This window comes from Mastigoproctus giganteus, chromosome 9 (assembly GCF_048544385.1).
Source record: "Mastigoproctus giganteus isolate SK-2022 chromosome 9, ASM4854438v1, whole genome shotgun sequence".
Taxonomy (NCBI): Eukaryota; Metazoa; Arthropoda; class Arachnida; order Uropygi; family Thelyphonidae; genus Mastigoproctus; species Mastigoproctus giganteus.
In genome coordinates, this window is record NC_143583.1 from 145,405,563 (window position 1) to 145,424,314 (window position 18,752).

An 18,752-nucleotide genomic window follows, 5' to 3' on the forward strand; every position below is an offset into this window, starting at 1 on the left:
GTTTGTGGAGGGGGAGAAGCAGATAAGGCTGAGATAGATAATTATAGATTGATTAGCTTAACCATGGAGTATATGGTCAAAGATGTACTTTGTAAAGGAAAAATTTTGTTTTACTAACTTGATAAACACAAGGAGCTGGGTGCATGAAATAAGTGGCATCACATATTTAGACTTTAGTAAAGCATTATGAGAGGATTCTGGAGTATATCGGCAATGTGGGAAAAAAGATACTGGGCTGGATTGAGGAATGGCTGAAAAACAGGAGGAAGAGGGATGTTACATATGGTCATTATTCCCCCACCCTCGATCTTGAGTGATGTTGATGAAGGAAAAAAAAGAATACAATGGCATCACATATTTAGACTTTAGTAAAGCATTATGAGAGGATTCTGGAGTATATCGGCAATGTGGGAAAAAAGATACTGGGCTGGATTGAGGAATGGCTGAAAAACAGGAGGAAGAGGGATGTTACATATGGTCATTATTCCCCCACCCTCGATCTTGAGTGATGTTGATGAAGGAAAAAAAAGAATACAATGTACAAATTTACAGATGGAGAGGAGTGATTAACAGTGGAAATCAGCTTTTTTTAGAGAATCTGGACAGGCTTCACTGATAGTCAGAGACATGGCAGTTACATTTTAATGCTAACAAATGTAAGGCTCTAGATTTGGGAAATAAGTTCAAAAATATTTATACCCCAGGTGAGGTAGAACCAAAGGGTGTAAATGAGGAAGGAGACTTGGGTGTCTTGATACAATCAGAATTAGGTTAGGATGTAGCATAAGTAGGTGTCCAGGAAGTTTAGCTTGCAATGTAAGCAGGGGCCTTTGGATCCAGGGGAGGTTACAGTTACAAGTCAATAGAGAGGCTGCAACTAGGATGTTGTGTTAAGGATTGAGGACTGCATCTAAGGAAAAATGCTGAGCTTCTTGAAAAGGTGCACAGATGGGCAATTTGTTATAGTGAGAAACCAACAGCAAAGGGTTCATATGAGGAGAAATTTTTTAGCTTCTTGGTATGTTACATTGTTTTCTACTTTATATTTCTGTATTCTCTTTTCTCTCTTCCACTCTTCACATTCTTTTGAATAGAATTATATTCTCCTCTGCAGTTGGGACATCTTGAATTTTGTGCTGCACAGTCTCATCGTGTATTTTCTCATGACCCGCATTTTGTACAGATAGCGATACCTCTGCATACTGCTTGAGTGTGTCTGTACTTCTAACACTTAAAACATAGGACAGGGTTTGGGATGTATGGTCTCAGTAGGCAGTTTATGTATCCAGCTTTTACAGTTTTTGGGGTTTAATAGGTCAAAATTATATTCCTTGTTGGGATAATTTCTCCTTCTCTTTTAATTGTTATTCTTTTAACTTGAATAACTCCTTGATCTTTCAACTCTTCTTGGATTTGATCTTCAGGAACATTGAAGAGTTCCCATTTTGTAATTACTCCTTTTGAGGTATTCAGGGTGGAATGGGGAGTAACCGTTACTGGAATTTCTCCAAAAGTTCTTGCTTTTATTAGATGCTCTGCTTGTTTTTGGTTTGTTATCTCTACTAGTAGATCCCTGATTTTAGTCTTCTGACTGTTTTAGGGGAACTAACTACTTTCAAGAGTTTTTGAATTTGAAATGGTGACAAACTTCACCATTTCGTATTCAAACTTCACCATTTCACCATATGGGATGTTTATTCTTAGAATGAATAATTAAGAACAGCAGTGCAACTGTCTCTTTTTTGTTGCTCAGCTATATATGAACTCATATTGTCTAGTTTTCTGCTAGTTTGAGTAGTAGATACCAGTCTGTGTTTGCCATATTGGCTCCTTTTAGCCCTTGACGAGAGGACTTTTCTGTCAAGGTTTCTTGGCCCCCCACCACGGGTAGGCAGGAGCAGTGCCGGTAGAAGACCAAGCTGTTGAGATGTTAGTTGGTTAGTGGAACTAGAAATATATGAAAAAGGTAAAGAAAGATGAGTTTCCTTTCTGCATTCTAACTTGTGGCTTTTCAAGTATAGAAAGTATAAAACTGTTTTTAAATAAAAATGGCTTATCAAGAGCACTATATAAGTCGTAGTAATACTGCCTGACCTTGGAAAATGCTCGGCACCCGGGGCCAACTAGGTGGCAGTAATCAGAGTGTACTGATGCGGGATTTACTTAAAGAATGCAACTTTTGTCAAGGGCAAAGGCTTTTGCTTTCATAAATGTGATTACAATAACCTTAAAAATTTTTTAAACCTATTCATGGGACCAACTGATGTTATCATAAGTGAATTCTAAATAGGAAGTATTCAGGGAAGTAATTGTAGAAGCTACTATTCTTTTTATACTAACTAAGAGATACTACTTAAGGTTTGGATCTAAATGGTGTTTTCTTGGCGCAGTATAACCGCAGTCGTTTTTGCACCAATAAAATCAAAATCAATCAATCTAAATGGTGTCAGAATGCCTGATGAGACTGGTGGCAGAGAAGAAAAAATGCATGGATTGCTTATAAATTATCCTACACAAGGTATAAACTAGTCTGCAATCAGGTCACCAACTGGATTAGGGGGAAACTACGCACCTCCGTAGCCGAGTGGGCAGGAGCGGGAGTGCAGTAGCACATGCTCTATGAGTAGACCGGGGTTCAAGCCCCTGACTGCTGAATACGGTCGATCTGCCAACCTGCACTGGACCAGCATGGCAGATTATGGTCCATTTCCCTCAGCATGAATTATTGAGGAGGCTTCCATCCTGCAGTGGGTTGATAATGGCTGCACTTTACTTTTTTTTACACTATGTTATGAGAAGTCACTGGCAAATAAAGCAAATAAAAGTAGAAAAGACTTCTTTACTTATGTAAACATTAGAAGCAAAGGGATGAATCACATTGAAATGTATGAATATAACATTCATTATGATATTAATGACATGGCAGTTGTTATATGAATGAATGGTATAACAGTTGAAACTCCTGCTTGGACTGCTAACAAACTGATTAGATATTTTTAATCTTTGTTTACACGTGAAAAAAGGTGAAAGGGACAGGAATGCCAGAAGTATACCAAATTATGGAGAGCTAAATGATTTTATAAACGGAAATCGCTGAAGCTAAATATAAATAAGGCACCTGTGGAAGATCAGATCTGTCCAATTATACTGAAAGAGGCATCAAAAGAGATAAGCAAACTTTCAGTCATAATTATGAGAGCATTCTTGGATTCAAGGGAGGTCCCCATTGATTGGTTGGGCGCGCCTCCGTAGCCAGGTGGGAAGGAGCAGCAGTGCGTAGCACACGCTTCTTGATTAGACCAGGGTTCGAGCGCGTCACCACCAAATACGGAGGATGCGGAAAGGTCAGGGAATGACCACCGCATATTCCGGGGCAATATGGCCTTAGTTGCTAATGCTCCTAAAAACTAAACAACAAACAAACAAACAAACAAACCCATTGATTGGATATGTGAGAACATATCTCACATACCCAAGTGAGTAATTACAGATCTGTAAGCTTGATCTGTTCCAGGGAAACTAATGGAGTCACTCGTTAAAGAAGTAATGCAGAACCATCTAGACAAGAATGCAGTTAAATGACAGCACTACCTGGATTTGCTAAAGGGCAATCTAGTCTGACCAATCTGAATGGATACTATGATGCAGCAACAAAGGAATTAATGCAAAAGATTATTTTGAGAGCTTATATTTAGATTTCGGTAAACTTTTGATATTTTTGCACATAAAAGACTGTTGTACAAATTCTAGAGGTGTAGCATTAGGGGCAGTTACGGTTACTGATAAAGGGATGGTTAAGTGGGAAAAAACAGAGTGGTTATCAATGGGCACTGCTTTTCATGGACTAATGCTATTAGTGGAGTCCTCCAGGGTTCAGTGCTGGGCCCACTGTTGTTGTCAATATTAATCATATTGATGAAGGTAAATCAGGCTTAATGTCTAAGTTTGCAGATGATACAAAGGGTGACAAGGCGATTATGATAGTAATCAAAGTATGCTAATGCAACAAGATCAAGAAAAATTAGGGAGGTGAACTGAGTTTAACAATAAAATAGTGATAAATGCAAGGTACTGCATATGGGTTGCAGTAATCTCTGAATGACATAACTCCCAGAGGCGCCTCCGTAGCCAGGTGGGAAGGAGCAGCAGTGCGTAGCACACGCTTCTTGATTAAACCGGGATTTCAGCCCGTGACCACCAAATACGGAGGATGCGGAAAGGTCAGGGAATGACCACCGCATATCCCCTTAGTTGTTAATGCTCCTAAAAACCAAATAACAAACAAACAAACAAACAAACATAACTCCCAGAATAACTGTGTGGTATAACACCAACAGTAATGAAGAACAAGCCGACCGGGCTAGCCAGGTGGGTAAAGTGCCTGCCTGGAAACCCAAAGGTCGTGGGTTCGAATCCCGCCTCGGGCTTGGATCACAGTGAAATGCAAAAAGTTTGGGAGATGCATTATGGCCACAGAAACCGATGCACCAACAACAAAAAAAAAAAAAAAAAAAAAGAAAGAAAAAAGAAAAATGAAGAACAAAAATGAACTGGGGTAATTGTGCAGCCAAACAAAGTTTTCTGACAGTGTAGACAAGCTGTCAGCACAGCTCATATGGTTTTTTTTGTCAATGATATAAGGAATTTTGCCAGCAGGGATAAGGAGGTAATCATCCCACTGCATAAGGCAACGTCTGTCCTACAACTATCCTTCCTTGATTTAAATTTATGCTGCTCTCTCATGTGTGTTTCCTGATCAAGAGGAAGGATGCCATCAGCATTTAGTTTAATCAATCAATTCAACCTTCTTGAGTACTGCTCATTATTAATTAATTAACAATAAAATAGTGATAAAATAGTGAAAAAAAGTATTAATGAGGTCTGGAAGTTTCATTTTAGGATGTTGATCTGTTGGAACAGCACAGAGAAGGGAAACAAGATTAGTGAGGAAAACAAAAAAAGAGTACTCTTAACAAGAAAGGTTCCTTTTCTACAGCTTGCAGTGTCTGGAAAACAGGCACCTGTGATGAGAGCTGATTGAGGCATGTAAGGCTTTCAACTGATTGATTAAACTAAATGCTGATGGCATCCTTCCTCTTGATCAGGAAACACACATGAGAGAGCATAAATTTAAATCAAGGAAGGTGGTTGTCAGACAGATGTGCAGAAATTACTCACAGTCAATGAGAATCTGAATAAATGAATAAAATTACTAGCCCTGTTTACCTCAGATTAGCAAGACTCATTCTGTCATTTTAACGAAAAATGTCAAGTTCTATAATTTTTTTAAGCTATGATAGTATGGGCGCTCTTACTGATTCTGTAGTTTTAAGACAAATGAATAACCACCATAACTACAATTAATACTATAAGTTCTTTGGAAAGCACTTGTTCATTAAGAGGAATTCTTAATGGGGACATTTTGTTGTTGCAATATATTTATCTGATTTCTGACTGTCTGATTTCTTTTTGTATTCTTATCTCAAAAACAGAATGTTGAGCAACAGATCTGAAAATGTGGATCACTGAAAACAATATAACCTATAACAATTATTATGAGTTATGGGTATATACTGGAATGAATTCCAGTATACCCATAACTCATACCATATACTCATTGTATATGTCGGATTCCAGTGTTGAATTCTGGAATTCAATGAACAGTTTGTCAGGTCTTGGATGCATAAAGCCAAAGTAGGAAAAACCCGAAAAGAATAACATTTTTCTAAGTGAATCTGTGATTTTTTTTTGTTTTTAAATAAATACTGCCACAATGAATAAATATAGTAAAATTTTATGGTGTTTAGGATCTCATTACTGTAACAGGAATAAAAAAAAAATAATAATGAAAAATATTTGATATACAGCTGTTCTTTAAGCCTCAATAATGATATTTCTGAATATCCCATATTATGCATGATTATAGGTTAACAGAAGGGAGATTTAGTAATTTATGAGTAATTTAGCCTAAATCACAGGATTAAATCTCTAAGTTCACAAGTGCTACATTACCAAGTTTTTAAAAAAATTTATATCAAGATTACCTTTCTCCAGTCATCATCAGGAGAATAGTCATCATCTGTTCCAGTATCTGATGACTCACTAACCTGTGACACAGCTATTTAAATGAAATAACTATTAATACACATAAGCTGTATTAAGATTTTTCTCATTTAAAGTTTTTAATAAATACTAATATAAATACTGAAATTCAAAAACATTTAGAACAAAAAAAAAAAAAAAAAAAAGTCAGAATATATATAACACAATCAAGTATGCATTAACCAAAATACAGGAAAGGATATATTTCTACTCTGAGCAAATAATTACAGTAAAACCTGGCTAATTCCAAGTTCAAGTGACCAAAATATTCATTTTGTTGCCTGTTTTGAACCTTTTATATAAAAAATGTCCATTTTGATTTAAACAGGTTCAAAGTATATGAAGAGGATAAAAACATGCCAGTGTTAATCAGGAAATTTTTTAGTCAGATGCTCTCATTAATATTGTAAAGAATTTTTGTAATTGTCATTAAGAATCTGAATACATTAATTTATTCAATATGAGAAAGATAACAATTATACTGTCTATATTCAATATTCGATTGTATTGTGGATATATTCAATTAATTTTCACATGTAATAACAGATTGCCAAGTTTTGTTTCTACTGTCATTACAAGTCATATGGCTTGATGTGTACATGCTATATGTTAAAATAAGTGCTATATTGTTTATTTTCACCTGTTTATTATGTACATGCCTGGTAAAGAGTATATCCATTTCTGGGGATGTTATATATTGAGGGTTTTGTGTCAAACAACGTTAACTACAAAATTGCATTTTTTTTTTGAGATGACTTTAGTTTTACTTTATACAAATAACAATGCATATCATGTCATAGAACTGCATCTCTCAAGTACTTTAAATTTAGCTTGGGCTGTAAGTACATTTCCAGTAAACTAAGAAAATGGCAAATGACTTTTTATTGGTTAATTACAAAAATGTTCACTACAAAATGATTTTGTAGTTAACGTTGTTTGGCACTAAACCCTCGATTATGCGAGTACAGCTGTAAAAATATTTGATTACATCTGTGAAATCTTACCTTGGTCAAGAGGGATTAAAACTATTTCTTGCTGGGTACATAAAAATAAGTTTCTATTTATGGAAGATATTAACTATGGAAGCTGCTTGAAAAGAAAAGATTACATGCAGCTGTACACTAAAATAAATAAAACATAAAAAAAAAAAAAAAAAAGCACACATCACCTTGAATGTGGAGATATGTGATATAATTTTTAAATCTTTTATCTGTGTCAGCAAAATAGTATTGAAAATGATCAAGGAAAGCTCCTGGAGTTGCTTCCATAGTTAATCTCTTCTGTAAATAAGTTATGTGGACAAAAAATATATTTAATTCCACATAACGAAGGCATATTTTCACCATTGCAATCATGCATAAATTTACCTAGAAGTACACTGGGCTGTGTGGTTAAAAGTACACAAATTTCCCTTGATTGGATAGAAATATAAAATTTAAAGGTGAAATATTCTGTATAAGGATACTATATAGTCAGTTCTGCTATAAAGCACATTTTGGCGATGCTAATTTGCTCCAACGTGACTGATATATTAGGGAACAATGCGGGTATAAAGCGATTTTCGCATTGGCTCATGTGCGATTAAGTCTGCAAGTAACATTGGGTGAATGCAAAACCCGGCACCAAGCTGAACATAGTGACCTGTGCAGCAATAATACAAGTTTACGAAGCTTAAAATGTCAAATGTGTGAGAGCTATATTTCCCATTTACTGTAGTTGCATTGGTCAGGGGAGACACTGTTGTTATTCGCTGTATTCACAAGATAACAGGTGATACTGTAGGCTGACTCATGTTTTCAGGAGCTCACATTTTTCAGTTTGAACAGAAATTTCGTGAGGCATGATAACGTCAGCAGAGGAGTACATTTTTAGAGGTCACTACCATAAAACAATTTGCAGTTCCCGGTTTATTGGGCTTTTCTGTTAGTGCAATATAATTATAAACAGATAGTAAACTCGATCTTATTGCATTTGCGATTATACTGATAGCTGGAATTCTGTGGGGTTTTACGTTATTATGGTGAAATGTGTTTCCCCTTCCATGAAATCTTCAATCATATAAAAAATAAATAAATTTTCAGAATCTTCTCTTCATTCCTATTTTTAATGCATGAAATTGTTATTTCATATCTCACTTGTGCAATTTGTGCATGCTGTGTTCATTGTTATTGATTGCTTTTCTTATTTATTTATTTATTCAATTGATTGCTATTTACAATCGCCCCTTGTACAGTGTGCAAGCTAGAAGGATAAAAAAAATTACAACTCAAAGAATAAATTTACAAAAAATTGACAGTTTAAAAAAAAAAGGTCCTTTTTACTGTTTTAAATTTTACAATAAAAAAAAAAAAAGTCAGTGAACAGAAATATTAATTAGTACGTATATATTACAGTGCTATATTTACTGTAATATTTATTTATTTATTACAAATTTAAGATGTTTAAACCTGTGTTAGCAATGTTATTGGGTTTTTAATTTTTTATAGTGTTTTACTTATCACACTGAACTTTTTTTTTTTTTTTTTTTTTGTGCTCTGCCCCTATCCCTATTTTTCCCAATAAGCCCTGTTATTTTTAATGTGCAAAATGCCATAATACGGAGACTTTTAGGAACACATGTACTGCATTATAGCAGAATTGACTGTACTGCATACGAGCAAATTTTTGTTAGAACACCATTCAATTTCATTATAATGATGTTTGACTATAGCTGATTTCAACAATCTTTTCAAGCCAAACTATTCACAAGTTGCATAACCCAAGTTAGAATTTGAATTTCATTGCTGATATATTTCAAATTATCCATGCTAAAATGCATATAAACCCCTATATCATTTGTTTGGAATAGTAGTGACTCTAAAATACATATCCAATTTCAAATAATCCAACACTGAATCAATGAAGATATATTATATTTGGTTCTTTTAATACTCAGTATAGTCAAAATATTAAAAACAAGTAGTTATTGTACTTTTCAAATAATGAATATTCTAGTTCAGGATTTATCATATTAAACAAAGATAAAAGTTGTTTAATCTGTTTTATGTAAGAGAAATAAAAGTGATTCTAATTAATAAGAATGATTCAGAATCATGAAATGGAAATATAACCACAAAATGACATGGTTATTGTAAATAAAGGTTGTATAAACAAAACTGGCAATCATTTTAGCTGATAACAGTGATCAATCTTTTAACATAGAGAAAATAGGATATAAGCATCACAGGAAATGAGTCTTAAGAAATGTAAGGAAAGAAAAAATTACTAGCATGAAACATCATTCCACTTAAAATGTTTATTCAAAACCTGGCACCAAGCTGAACATTTTTTTAGCGACCTGTGCTATGTTCAGCTTGGTTCAGCTGAACATTTTTTTAGCGACCTGTGCTATGTTCAGCTTGGTGCTGAAAATAGCACAGGTCACTAAAAAAAAATAAACTTTTATTGAATAAACCTGATTAACAATTTACATTTACCACTGCATATAAAATGAATGGTTGCATTATCTCTGTTTAATAGTAAATTTGCTTATTCTGCTTTCACTGGTCTCTGTTTTATCTCTTGCATATAATATAATTAACCTTATTAATATTCTCATAGAAGATAAATGTTTCACAAGTGTGAAATGGGTATTAATACTCTCAAGGTGGAACTGTAATTCGGCAATATCACAAAAGAAATATTAAATCCTTTCCTGGAAATATCAAACTGTTTGTATAATTTGTCATTGATAGTCTTACATAAAATCTCCCAGAGCTTTTTTTTGTTTATTTTTTATTAAATTAACAAAATGAATTCAGATTGTAATACTCCATGGAATATACAGTATTGTAATCTTGAAAAGATTTAGATGAGCAACAGATGCAATGAGACTGGAAAAAGGATGCCCATATGAGGGAAAACTTTGGATATGTAGTGATAGTACTATGGATGTTTTAGGGCACAAGGGCAATCAGGCCTATAATTTGGTCTTACTTAACTTCAGAGTTATCATATGTGTATTTTCTTAAGGACGGTAAACAGTTAATCTATATTTGCACTATTTCCAATAATGTATGTAAGGGATTTCTTGCAATTGTGACAGAGCAAAAAGTATTTTTTCTGATAATCGAATAGAAAGTGCAATCTAAGAGTATATGGTTGCCAGTGAGTGGTAATGAACAATGCGTGCATATGGGAGGTCATCGCCCACAAGAAGAAACATATGGCTGGGTGTGTATGCCTTATGCATAATCTTGCTAGTACAACTTCTTCCTGTCTATTTTCCTTAAGCTAGAATTCCACAATCCTGTTTGATTTTGGAGCAATTTATTGTTTACTTATGACTTCTAGATTTCTGAACACTGAAAAGTACAGACCCTTTTTTATATACCTCAAAGAGTCTATATGTGGTACTTGGTAATTTTCTGGAGGTAATGTTTTGTTATTTGGCTGATTGATCTGCATTCTCATTATGTATGACACTGGCATGCCTGGGTTCCAGCAAAACTACAGTGAATGATTGTTATCCCTTAGATAAGTTAAATAGGAATAATTTGTTTTAAGAAGGGACGGCAAATTTGAAAATTTACCATTTAATGCAGACAATGCACTCAAGGATTTTGGTTTTTGGTTTTTTTTAGGAGCATTAGCAACTAAGGCCATATTGCTCCGGGATATGCGGTGGTCATTCCCTGACCTTTCCGCATCCTCCGTATTTGGTGGTGATGGGCTCGAACCCCGGTCTAATCAAGAAGCGTGTGTTACGCACTGCTGCTCCTTCCCACCTGGCTACAGAGGCGCCACTCAAGGATTGCAGTGCACATTAACACTGCTGGCACTGTGAAAGGTGTTAATATTCTCTAATGCTAATTTAATTAGCATAATCCTAGCATAATTAATTAGTATAATTCTACAGTATAACTGCTATATACAATCATTAGTGATATGAAGACCATAAAAGATGAAAAGCGCTGTAGCACCAATGGTAGTGTGTGATCACTGAATTATGACCACCTACCTGGCCTCATTAGCCGAGTGGTCAGGAGCGGAAGTGCAGTAGCACACGCTCCTTGAGTAGACCGGGGTTCAAGCCCCTGACTGCTGAATACAGTCGATCTGCCAACCCGCACTGGACCAGCGTGGCAGATTATGGTCCATTTCCCTCAGCATAAATTGTTGAGGAGGCTTCCATCCTGCAGTGGGTTGATAATGGCTGCACTTTACCTTTTTACCTAATACTTCGTGTTAATTTAATTGTGTATAATTCTACAGTATAACTGCTATATACAATCATTAGTGATATGAAGACCATAAAAGATGAAAAGAGCTGTAGCACCAATGGTAGTGTGTGTGTGTACTTGAATCATCCATATATATATATATACAGTGAGTGATCACTGAATTATAACCACCTACCTAATACTTCGTAGGTTCCCCGTTTGCCCTTAGTACGGCAGCTATCCGAAGTGGAATTGATTCAACAAGATTTTGGAAGCTTTCGGGAGGTATGGCCAACCAAGCTGTGTGTAATGCGGTCAGCAATACAGGTGTGGAGGTGATTGGTGTATCCAGATGCCTGATATGCCTTTCCATGGTGTCCCACAAGTGCTCTATGGGATTGATATCGGGGGAGTTTGGAGGCCAATCAATATGCTGGAAGTCAGAACTGTGTTCTTCAAACCATTCCTGCACATCAAGTGCCCGATGGCTCGCCGCATTGTCATCTTGGAACACACCATCGCCATTTGGGAAAAAGTGTAACATAGTGGGGTGTACACAGTCAGCAAGCAGTTGATGATAGCGGAGACCAGTGATACATTGTTCCACATGCACCAGGGGTCCAAGTTCCTGCCTGTGAAACATGCCCCACACCATACAACCGCTCAAAGACTAATCTGACCAGCACACCCTCTTCCAGTCTTCTAACATCCAACTTGCATGCTCTTTGCACCAGGTGAGTCTTTTACGCTGATGAACCTTGGTTAGGAGAGGATGCCATAGGGGTAGTTTGCTGGTATAGCCCATACGTGAGCTGCATGGTCATGCCAGATATTGTTCTGAGTTGGCCCACGTTGTATTGGGTAGTCAACTCTTCAACAGTGCTGTGCCTGTTCGTCTGTACGAGTCGTCGGATCCGGCACTCACCCCTAACATCAACCTTTCGCTGACCTTTGTAGTTTTGCTGTCGGGTCGTTGTTTGACCATTCTGATGCCAGTCCTGGTACACTTCAACAATGGCGGCTCTCGTACACCCCACCAGTTCAGCCGTTTGGGAAATCGAGGCACCAGCTTGTCGAGCTCCCGCAATCTGTCCTTTATCCAAGTCCGATAAATCCTTCCTTTTACCCATCACGCTCGGAATTTTACTACCTACTGAACCATTGGCACCTTATCTACGCTAGTAGGTTAATGGGTCGCATTCAGTTTTCATAGGGGTGGTCATAATTCAGTGATCACTCAGTGTATATATGGCAGCTTTGAATACTGTTGTGAATATAGCCTTTATGAAGTTGCTTAATATTTTGATCTGCCAGACATTTTTTCCACATTACTGAAAATAGGTATCACAGAGTGAGATATTTACAGACCAGGGTGGGACAGGTGTGTCAGTCTCTTGAAGTATATTGTCAAAATCAAAGTTCCAGGTGTGCATCCAACCTTTTATTCTAATTCCAGTAGGTCTATTTTCAGTGCATTTGCTGTTACAAACATTGTCCATTCGGGGTTGAAAAGTAACAGTTGAATGGGATGGGCTGAAAGGCTTTGAAGTTGGGTTGCATGAACTGAGGAGTAATATTTTCCTTCTAAGGTGAAGTGGAGGTTCATGTGCCTCTACATAGAGACTATGAGCAGAGGATGTCTAAATGGCACAGTACAAACAGCACTGTGTTGAATGGTATTAAGTCCGGTCAGAGCATTTTGCCTGGCTGAGTCATTGATAACAGCACCATATCATGCTAGTGCTCCTGATATAATCTAGATGAGACCTGATGAGAGCACAATACAAATGTAGAAAGAATGTACCAATAAGTGCCCCATATCGTGGTAGGATGGATCTGAGTATGTTAAGTTTCTTTAAACAAACTGTTCGGAAGTATGTTATATGTGAGACAAAGTTGAATTTGGTGTCCAACATTAAACCTAGGAAACGAAAATTACTGGTGAGAGGGATCAGGTTATTCTTTAATTTGAGTTCCAGTTCTGGATGTGGCTTTCATTTTTTGAAGAAGTGAACTGCAACTGGGTTTTGTTCGGATAAACAATATCCGTTCTGCAGTGTCCATGACTCTAACTTATTTATAAAGTTTTAGCTGTCTTTCAATGGTTTAAATATTTTGTGAATGACAAGAGAGTAAGATCACATGTATACAGTGGCAGACAAAAAAACTGCAACATCTTAAAAAAAAGCAACATTCGTAGTGAAACGTATAAGATATTGTTTGATTACAGTCATTTTGTTTGTTGCAAAGCAAAGGTATTGTGTCAGATAACACTTCTATTGGATCAGACAGTAATCGCAAGGTATTGCATCAGACAGTAATCGCAAGGTATTGCATCAGCCCTTTCTATAAATACGGTGTTGGAAGGGTAAACACGATAATTAGTATCCTGTTTTGCAGAGGTGTAAGCATGGCTCCATATGTTCAGTTGACACCAAGAAAAAAAAGTGTAGCTGTTTCTCTGTCCCAGGAAGGGCTTTCACTGCGTGCTATCACTGATAAAATAGGCTGGCACCAGTTAACAGCATCCCGGATGCTGAAATTAAAGCGTGAAACCGGTGATGTGAAGAGAAGACCTGGATCAGGCCATAAGAGAGTGACTATGCCTTCCCAAGATCGATATTTGAAACGGCTATGATTTCGTAATCGTCATGCTAGTGCTCCTGATATAAAACTGGACTTGGAGATGGCTTCTAGCATTGAAACAAGTGCACAAACTATCCAAAGAAGGCTTTTGGAATGTGACCTGCATGTCTATCGGCCCAAGAAGAAGCCTTTGTTGATCCAACAAATGAGTAAGAAGCGACTTGCTTGGGGTAAAACACAGACAAAAGAGCAATGGGACACCGTCATCTTTTCTGACGAATTGAAATTCAACCTGCATGGCTTGGATGGCAAGCGATATATCCAGAAGACGAAAATCGGAGGCATACCATCTTGACTGAATAACACTGACTGTAAAGTTCCCTGCCGGTCAGATGGTCTGGGGATGCAGTCAAGATGGTATGCTTCCGATTTTCATCTTCTGACATATCGCTTGCATTCCAAGCCATGCAGGTTGAATTTCAATTCGTCAGAAAAGATGACGGTTTCAATATAAGTTTATTAACGGAACGGTGAATGCAGAAACCTAAACTGCTATCTTGGAGGAGTGCCTGAACCCCGTTATTAAGGATCACCACACACACACATGTCCAAAACTGCATTTTTCAACAGGACTCAGCACCTTGCTACACAGCAAAATTGGTAAGTTTTATGATATTTAGATTTAATGATGAGTTTGTCTTCTTGTCTCGCAAGGCTTAAAACATACTTACACTAATGTTTTTCCTCGTTTTTCTCCCTTAAGGTGCAGTCATACCTCAGAAATGCTGGCATTACAGTGTTGGACTGGCCGGGCAACAGTCCACATTTGAACCCTACTGAAAATTTCTGTTGTCTAAAATTGCTCAGAAGAAGCCAACCAGTAAGATTCAGCTGCAGGAGAGCATTGTAAGGGTGCGGTACCACAAAATTGGGCAACTGTATATCCAGAAGTTGATTAACTCTATGCCAGATCGTTGCAAGGAAGGCTGTAATTGCATGCAGCTCGAGGAGGAACAATAAAATATTGAGGACTTATTTTGCTGATTTACGGTACATAATACTATTACGTTAACTTGTCATTTCAGTTTGTACACATAAATGCAATAAAATGTATGTTCGGTTGTCATGATTTCCATTTGCATGATTTCTCATATTTCCATTAATTATGCATTTTACCCTTTGGGAAGCTATTTATGGCAATTAGGTATATCAGGTAGAGTCTTTTTATTGGATTTCATTCACAGAGTTATATATATATTCCATCTAACAAATGCATTTCAAACATTTCTGCAACCCACAATGCAGCACAAAACACATTATTTGTAAAATTTACAAGCAATGCAGTTTTTTTTGTCTGCCACTGTATATATAGTTCTACAGTACTGAGGTACTGTAGAACTATATATACAGCGTGACACAGAATATCATTCTGTGTCACGGTGTTTAGCCAAAGTGAAAAAAAACAGAGTAGTGTTGAACAACAATCCCTGTGGGACACCTTCCTTTTGTGTATAAAATTGAGAATGTAAGTTTGACAACAGACTTGAAATGTTGTGTTGAAGTAAATTTTGAATGAATTGCAGTAAGTGTCCTTGCAATCTCAGGGAATAAAGTTCTCGCAGTATCTTATACCTACAGGTAGTGTCAAAAGCCATTTCAATATCAAGATATTACAAGATGCTCAATTTTTACTAAAGCATTGTAGATGTTAGTTTCAGCTTTTGCACGTAAGATCTAAAGTGGATCTATTTTGTCAAAATCCAAATTGTTTGTCATTTATCAGTGCTTTAGTATCCAGGTAATTTTGCCTGTGTATCTTTCATTCTTTCTTGCATTTTACTTAGACAGCTGGTGAAGGTTTGTTTGTTATTTGGTTTTTAGGGGCATTAGCAACTAAGGCCATATTGCTCTGGGATATGCGGTGGTCATTCCCTGACCTTTCCGCATCCTCCGTATTTGGTGGTGACGGGTTCGAACCCCGGTCTAATCAAGAAGTGTGTGCTATGCACTGCTGCTCCTTCCCACCTGGCTACGGAGGCGCCTGCTGGTGAAGGAGATTGTTCAATAATTTTGCAGGGGCGATTAGTTCCTTCATGATTTAGTAAATGTTGAAATAATGGAGTATGCCAGGAATAGGGATATGTACCTTCAAGAAAAAACCTGGTTACAGAATGTTAACAGTAGAATCAAGGCTGTACTGTTTAGTTGTGTTAGCATTACATAAAAGATTCCAATGGGTAGTGCTGTGCTGTTGAGCGATCAATTTAGTGCTGCTTAAAGTTCAAGTAGATTAAAAGGCTTATTGTAGGCAAAACGTTAGGTAATATGGAAATTTATCTTGTATCCTACTGCTAAAGCCTTGATTTGTAGAAAAGATCTGTCATATGCTGAAGTGGCAGACATTTGAGAGGAAAGGTGTTGGCTATTTCTTGAGGAGAAGATATTTCCTGTCTATTCTTGGCTAAGGCTGGAGCAGAAATCAGTAGATTTCTGCTCCAGCCTTAGCTGTCAAATTTAGTTGTCAAATTTTTTTCCTATATAATTCAACTGCTAGTATCCTTTGTGATAGCAGAGGCAAACTATTTATGAGTCTTTTTTTTGGCTTTTCTTTCTATTCTACAATTGTCTTTCCTCAATTTGAATTTGCCCCTTAGATTAGTAATCTGAGAAAGAGGAAGAATCCCATCAGCATTGAGCTTGCTCAAACTATTCAAGGCCTGATATACCTCAATTAGATTACCTGTTGTGCTTTTGCTTTAAGCATTTTATATTGAATTTGTTGGTGGTTGGAAACCTACGGAACAGGTTCTAAGCTTTATTTTTTTCTTTTTAGTTTTCATAAGATTCATTCTGCCAGTGATTAATGTTTCTTATCTGCATGCTAAGGTATTGCTTTAGAAGCTGCAGACAGAATTCGCTTAGTAATGTGTTCAGTGATATCATAAATGGGCTATAATCTGATAAGCTCAATATCAAAGGAAATGTAGGCTGAATACTTTGCCAAATCTGCTTTAGAGAACCTTCATTTTCATTCAATGATCAGGGCATAGTATTTGTAGCATCTGAATTCTGCATACAGTTGAAAAATATCACTGTTATGCAGGTCATTTAAAACTGTCCATTCTATACTGGGGAACAATATAAGGGTAAAAATGAATATGTAATTGCTGACATAGATCAGTGGGAAGGTTAGATTCAGCTGTTTTAGTAGTTTCTCTATCTATCCAGTGTCTTCTATTGTCCATGTGGGCAGATCCCTATAATTGATGGTGCATTGAAGTCACCAAGGAGACAAATGGGTGGTGACATTTGTTTTATAAGATCTAGTTCTTTCAATGTGTAGATATTGTTAGGTAGTAGATACAATGAGACTAGAGTTAGTGTTTCTCCCACTGCTACGTGTACAATAATAGCTTTAAGTGGGTCAGAAGCAGAATATTTCTAGAAGGTATTTTACAGTCAACTAAAATTGCAACACCTACACGTGTGAAAACTGAAGGATTTCTATCTTTTCTGTGAGTTGAAAAATTTTTAATTGATGAAAAGGTACTCGTGGAGTTAGATTAGTCTCTTGCAAGGCTACAGAATTATATCCGGAGATTAAATCATAGGTACCATCGGTATTGCTGCATAAACCACTGCAATTCCATTGTACAATGTGCAACATTATTTGGTTTAATAAGGGAAGGTGAATGTCTATTTCTTGTGAGTGATTGCTTTTACGGTCATATCTGGTTTTATCTTTAAGGAAAAAAAAAAAAAAAAAAAGGCATCCAGAATCTGTACTCTCTGCTACATCATTGGTTTGAATAGGTGAGCATGTTATCCACTGCACAGAGATCAAGTACTGCTTCCTCTTATGTGGTTATATCTTCCATGTCAATGCTGTTTCAGTTTGACAGTGTAAACTGAATGGTATGTTGCCTTTGTGATCTCTTTGGTATTTTATCACTTGGTGTGATTTTAAGTGGAACTGTGATAGGATTATTATTCACTTCAACTAAACTTGGTTTGGAAGTAGGATAACATGTTGAGAGTATAGATTGTGAGCATTCTTCAATGGATGTATCGGGCAGAATTGATACCTCTGTGTAGGTTGTTACAGTTTGGTCATTTTTGGCAGAGGAAGTATAAGTGTACTTTTGCATAGTTAACTTGACTTGCTTTCTTCTTGATATATAACTATTTTTAATATACTTTATATCAAAAACTTTTATACATTTGTATTTTTCTTTCAGTTTTCCACAGCTCATATGATTTCAAATGCTGGGTGGTTGCTCTTCAATTTGGGCATTCAGGAGATTTTTGCAATACATTATTTGTGAATGGTTTTTTTGACCTACAATCAGGCATTTGAAACACCATTTGGGATTTGGTAAGCTGGGTGTGTAGTTTGCTTTAACTGAGGCAGTAGCTTACTTAACTGAGGTTGGCAAAGGAGCAAAGGTCAGCATTATGTTATGCATTGGAACTGGGTTATCATCCTTAAGGATCATTATTTGTCTTGCTTATGTTACTTTTTGTTCTTGCAATTCCACGATTATTCCTTCTTCAGTAGTGTTCAGTAAATCACACAAGTGTGATTTACTGAACACTACTGAGTATCATTAATTTCAAGTAGTTCAATGGTATGACTTTAACTGAAATTCCACTTATGGAAGATAATTTCAATAGTGGTTTTGAATGTCTTGCTTGAGTGGTTTCAACCAACAAATCTGACTGAAGCCATTTCAGTTTCTGGTGAACCTGCTGCATTTTTGAGACATCTCTAGATGACAAAAGGAGAAAGCTTACTTACCAGCAGTGTTAACAAGGAATGTATTATTAGAAACGCTGGTGGTTATGTATCTTAATCCATTGTTT

At 36.6% G+C, this 18,752-nt stretch overlaps 1 protein-coding gene across 3 annotated transcripts in view; it reads right to left on the reverse strand.

Moving 5' to 3' along the window:
- LOC150080795 (mesoderm induction early response protein 1) overlaps positions 1–18,752 on the reverse strand; it is a 174,913-nt gene that overhangs the window by 89,560 nt on the left and 66,601 nt on the right. For all 3 annotated transcript variants that reach the window (XM_090381063.1, XM_090381062.1, XM_090381064.1), the window contains one exon: positions 6,045–6,118. In XM_090381063.1, coding sequence (XP_090237189.1) covers positions 6,045–6,118 — 74 coding nt within the window. The remainder of the gene's footprint in view (positions 1–6,044; positions 6,119–18,752) is intronic.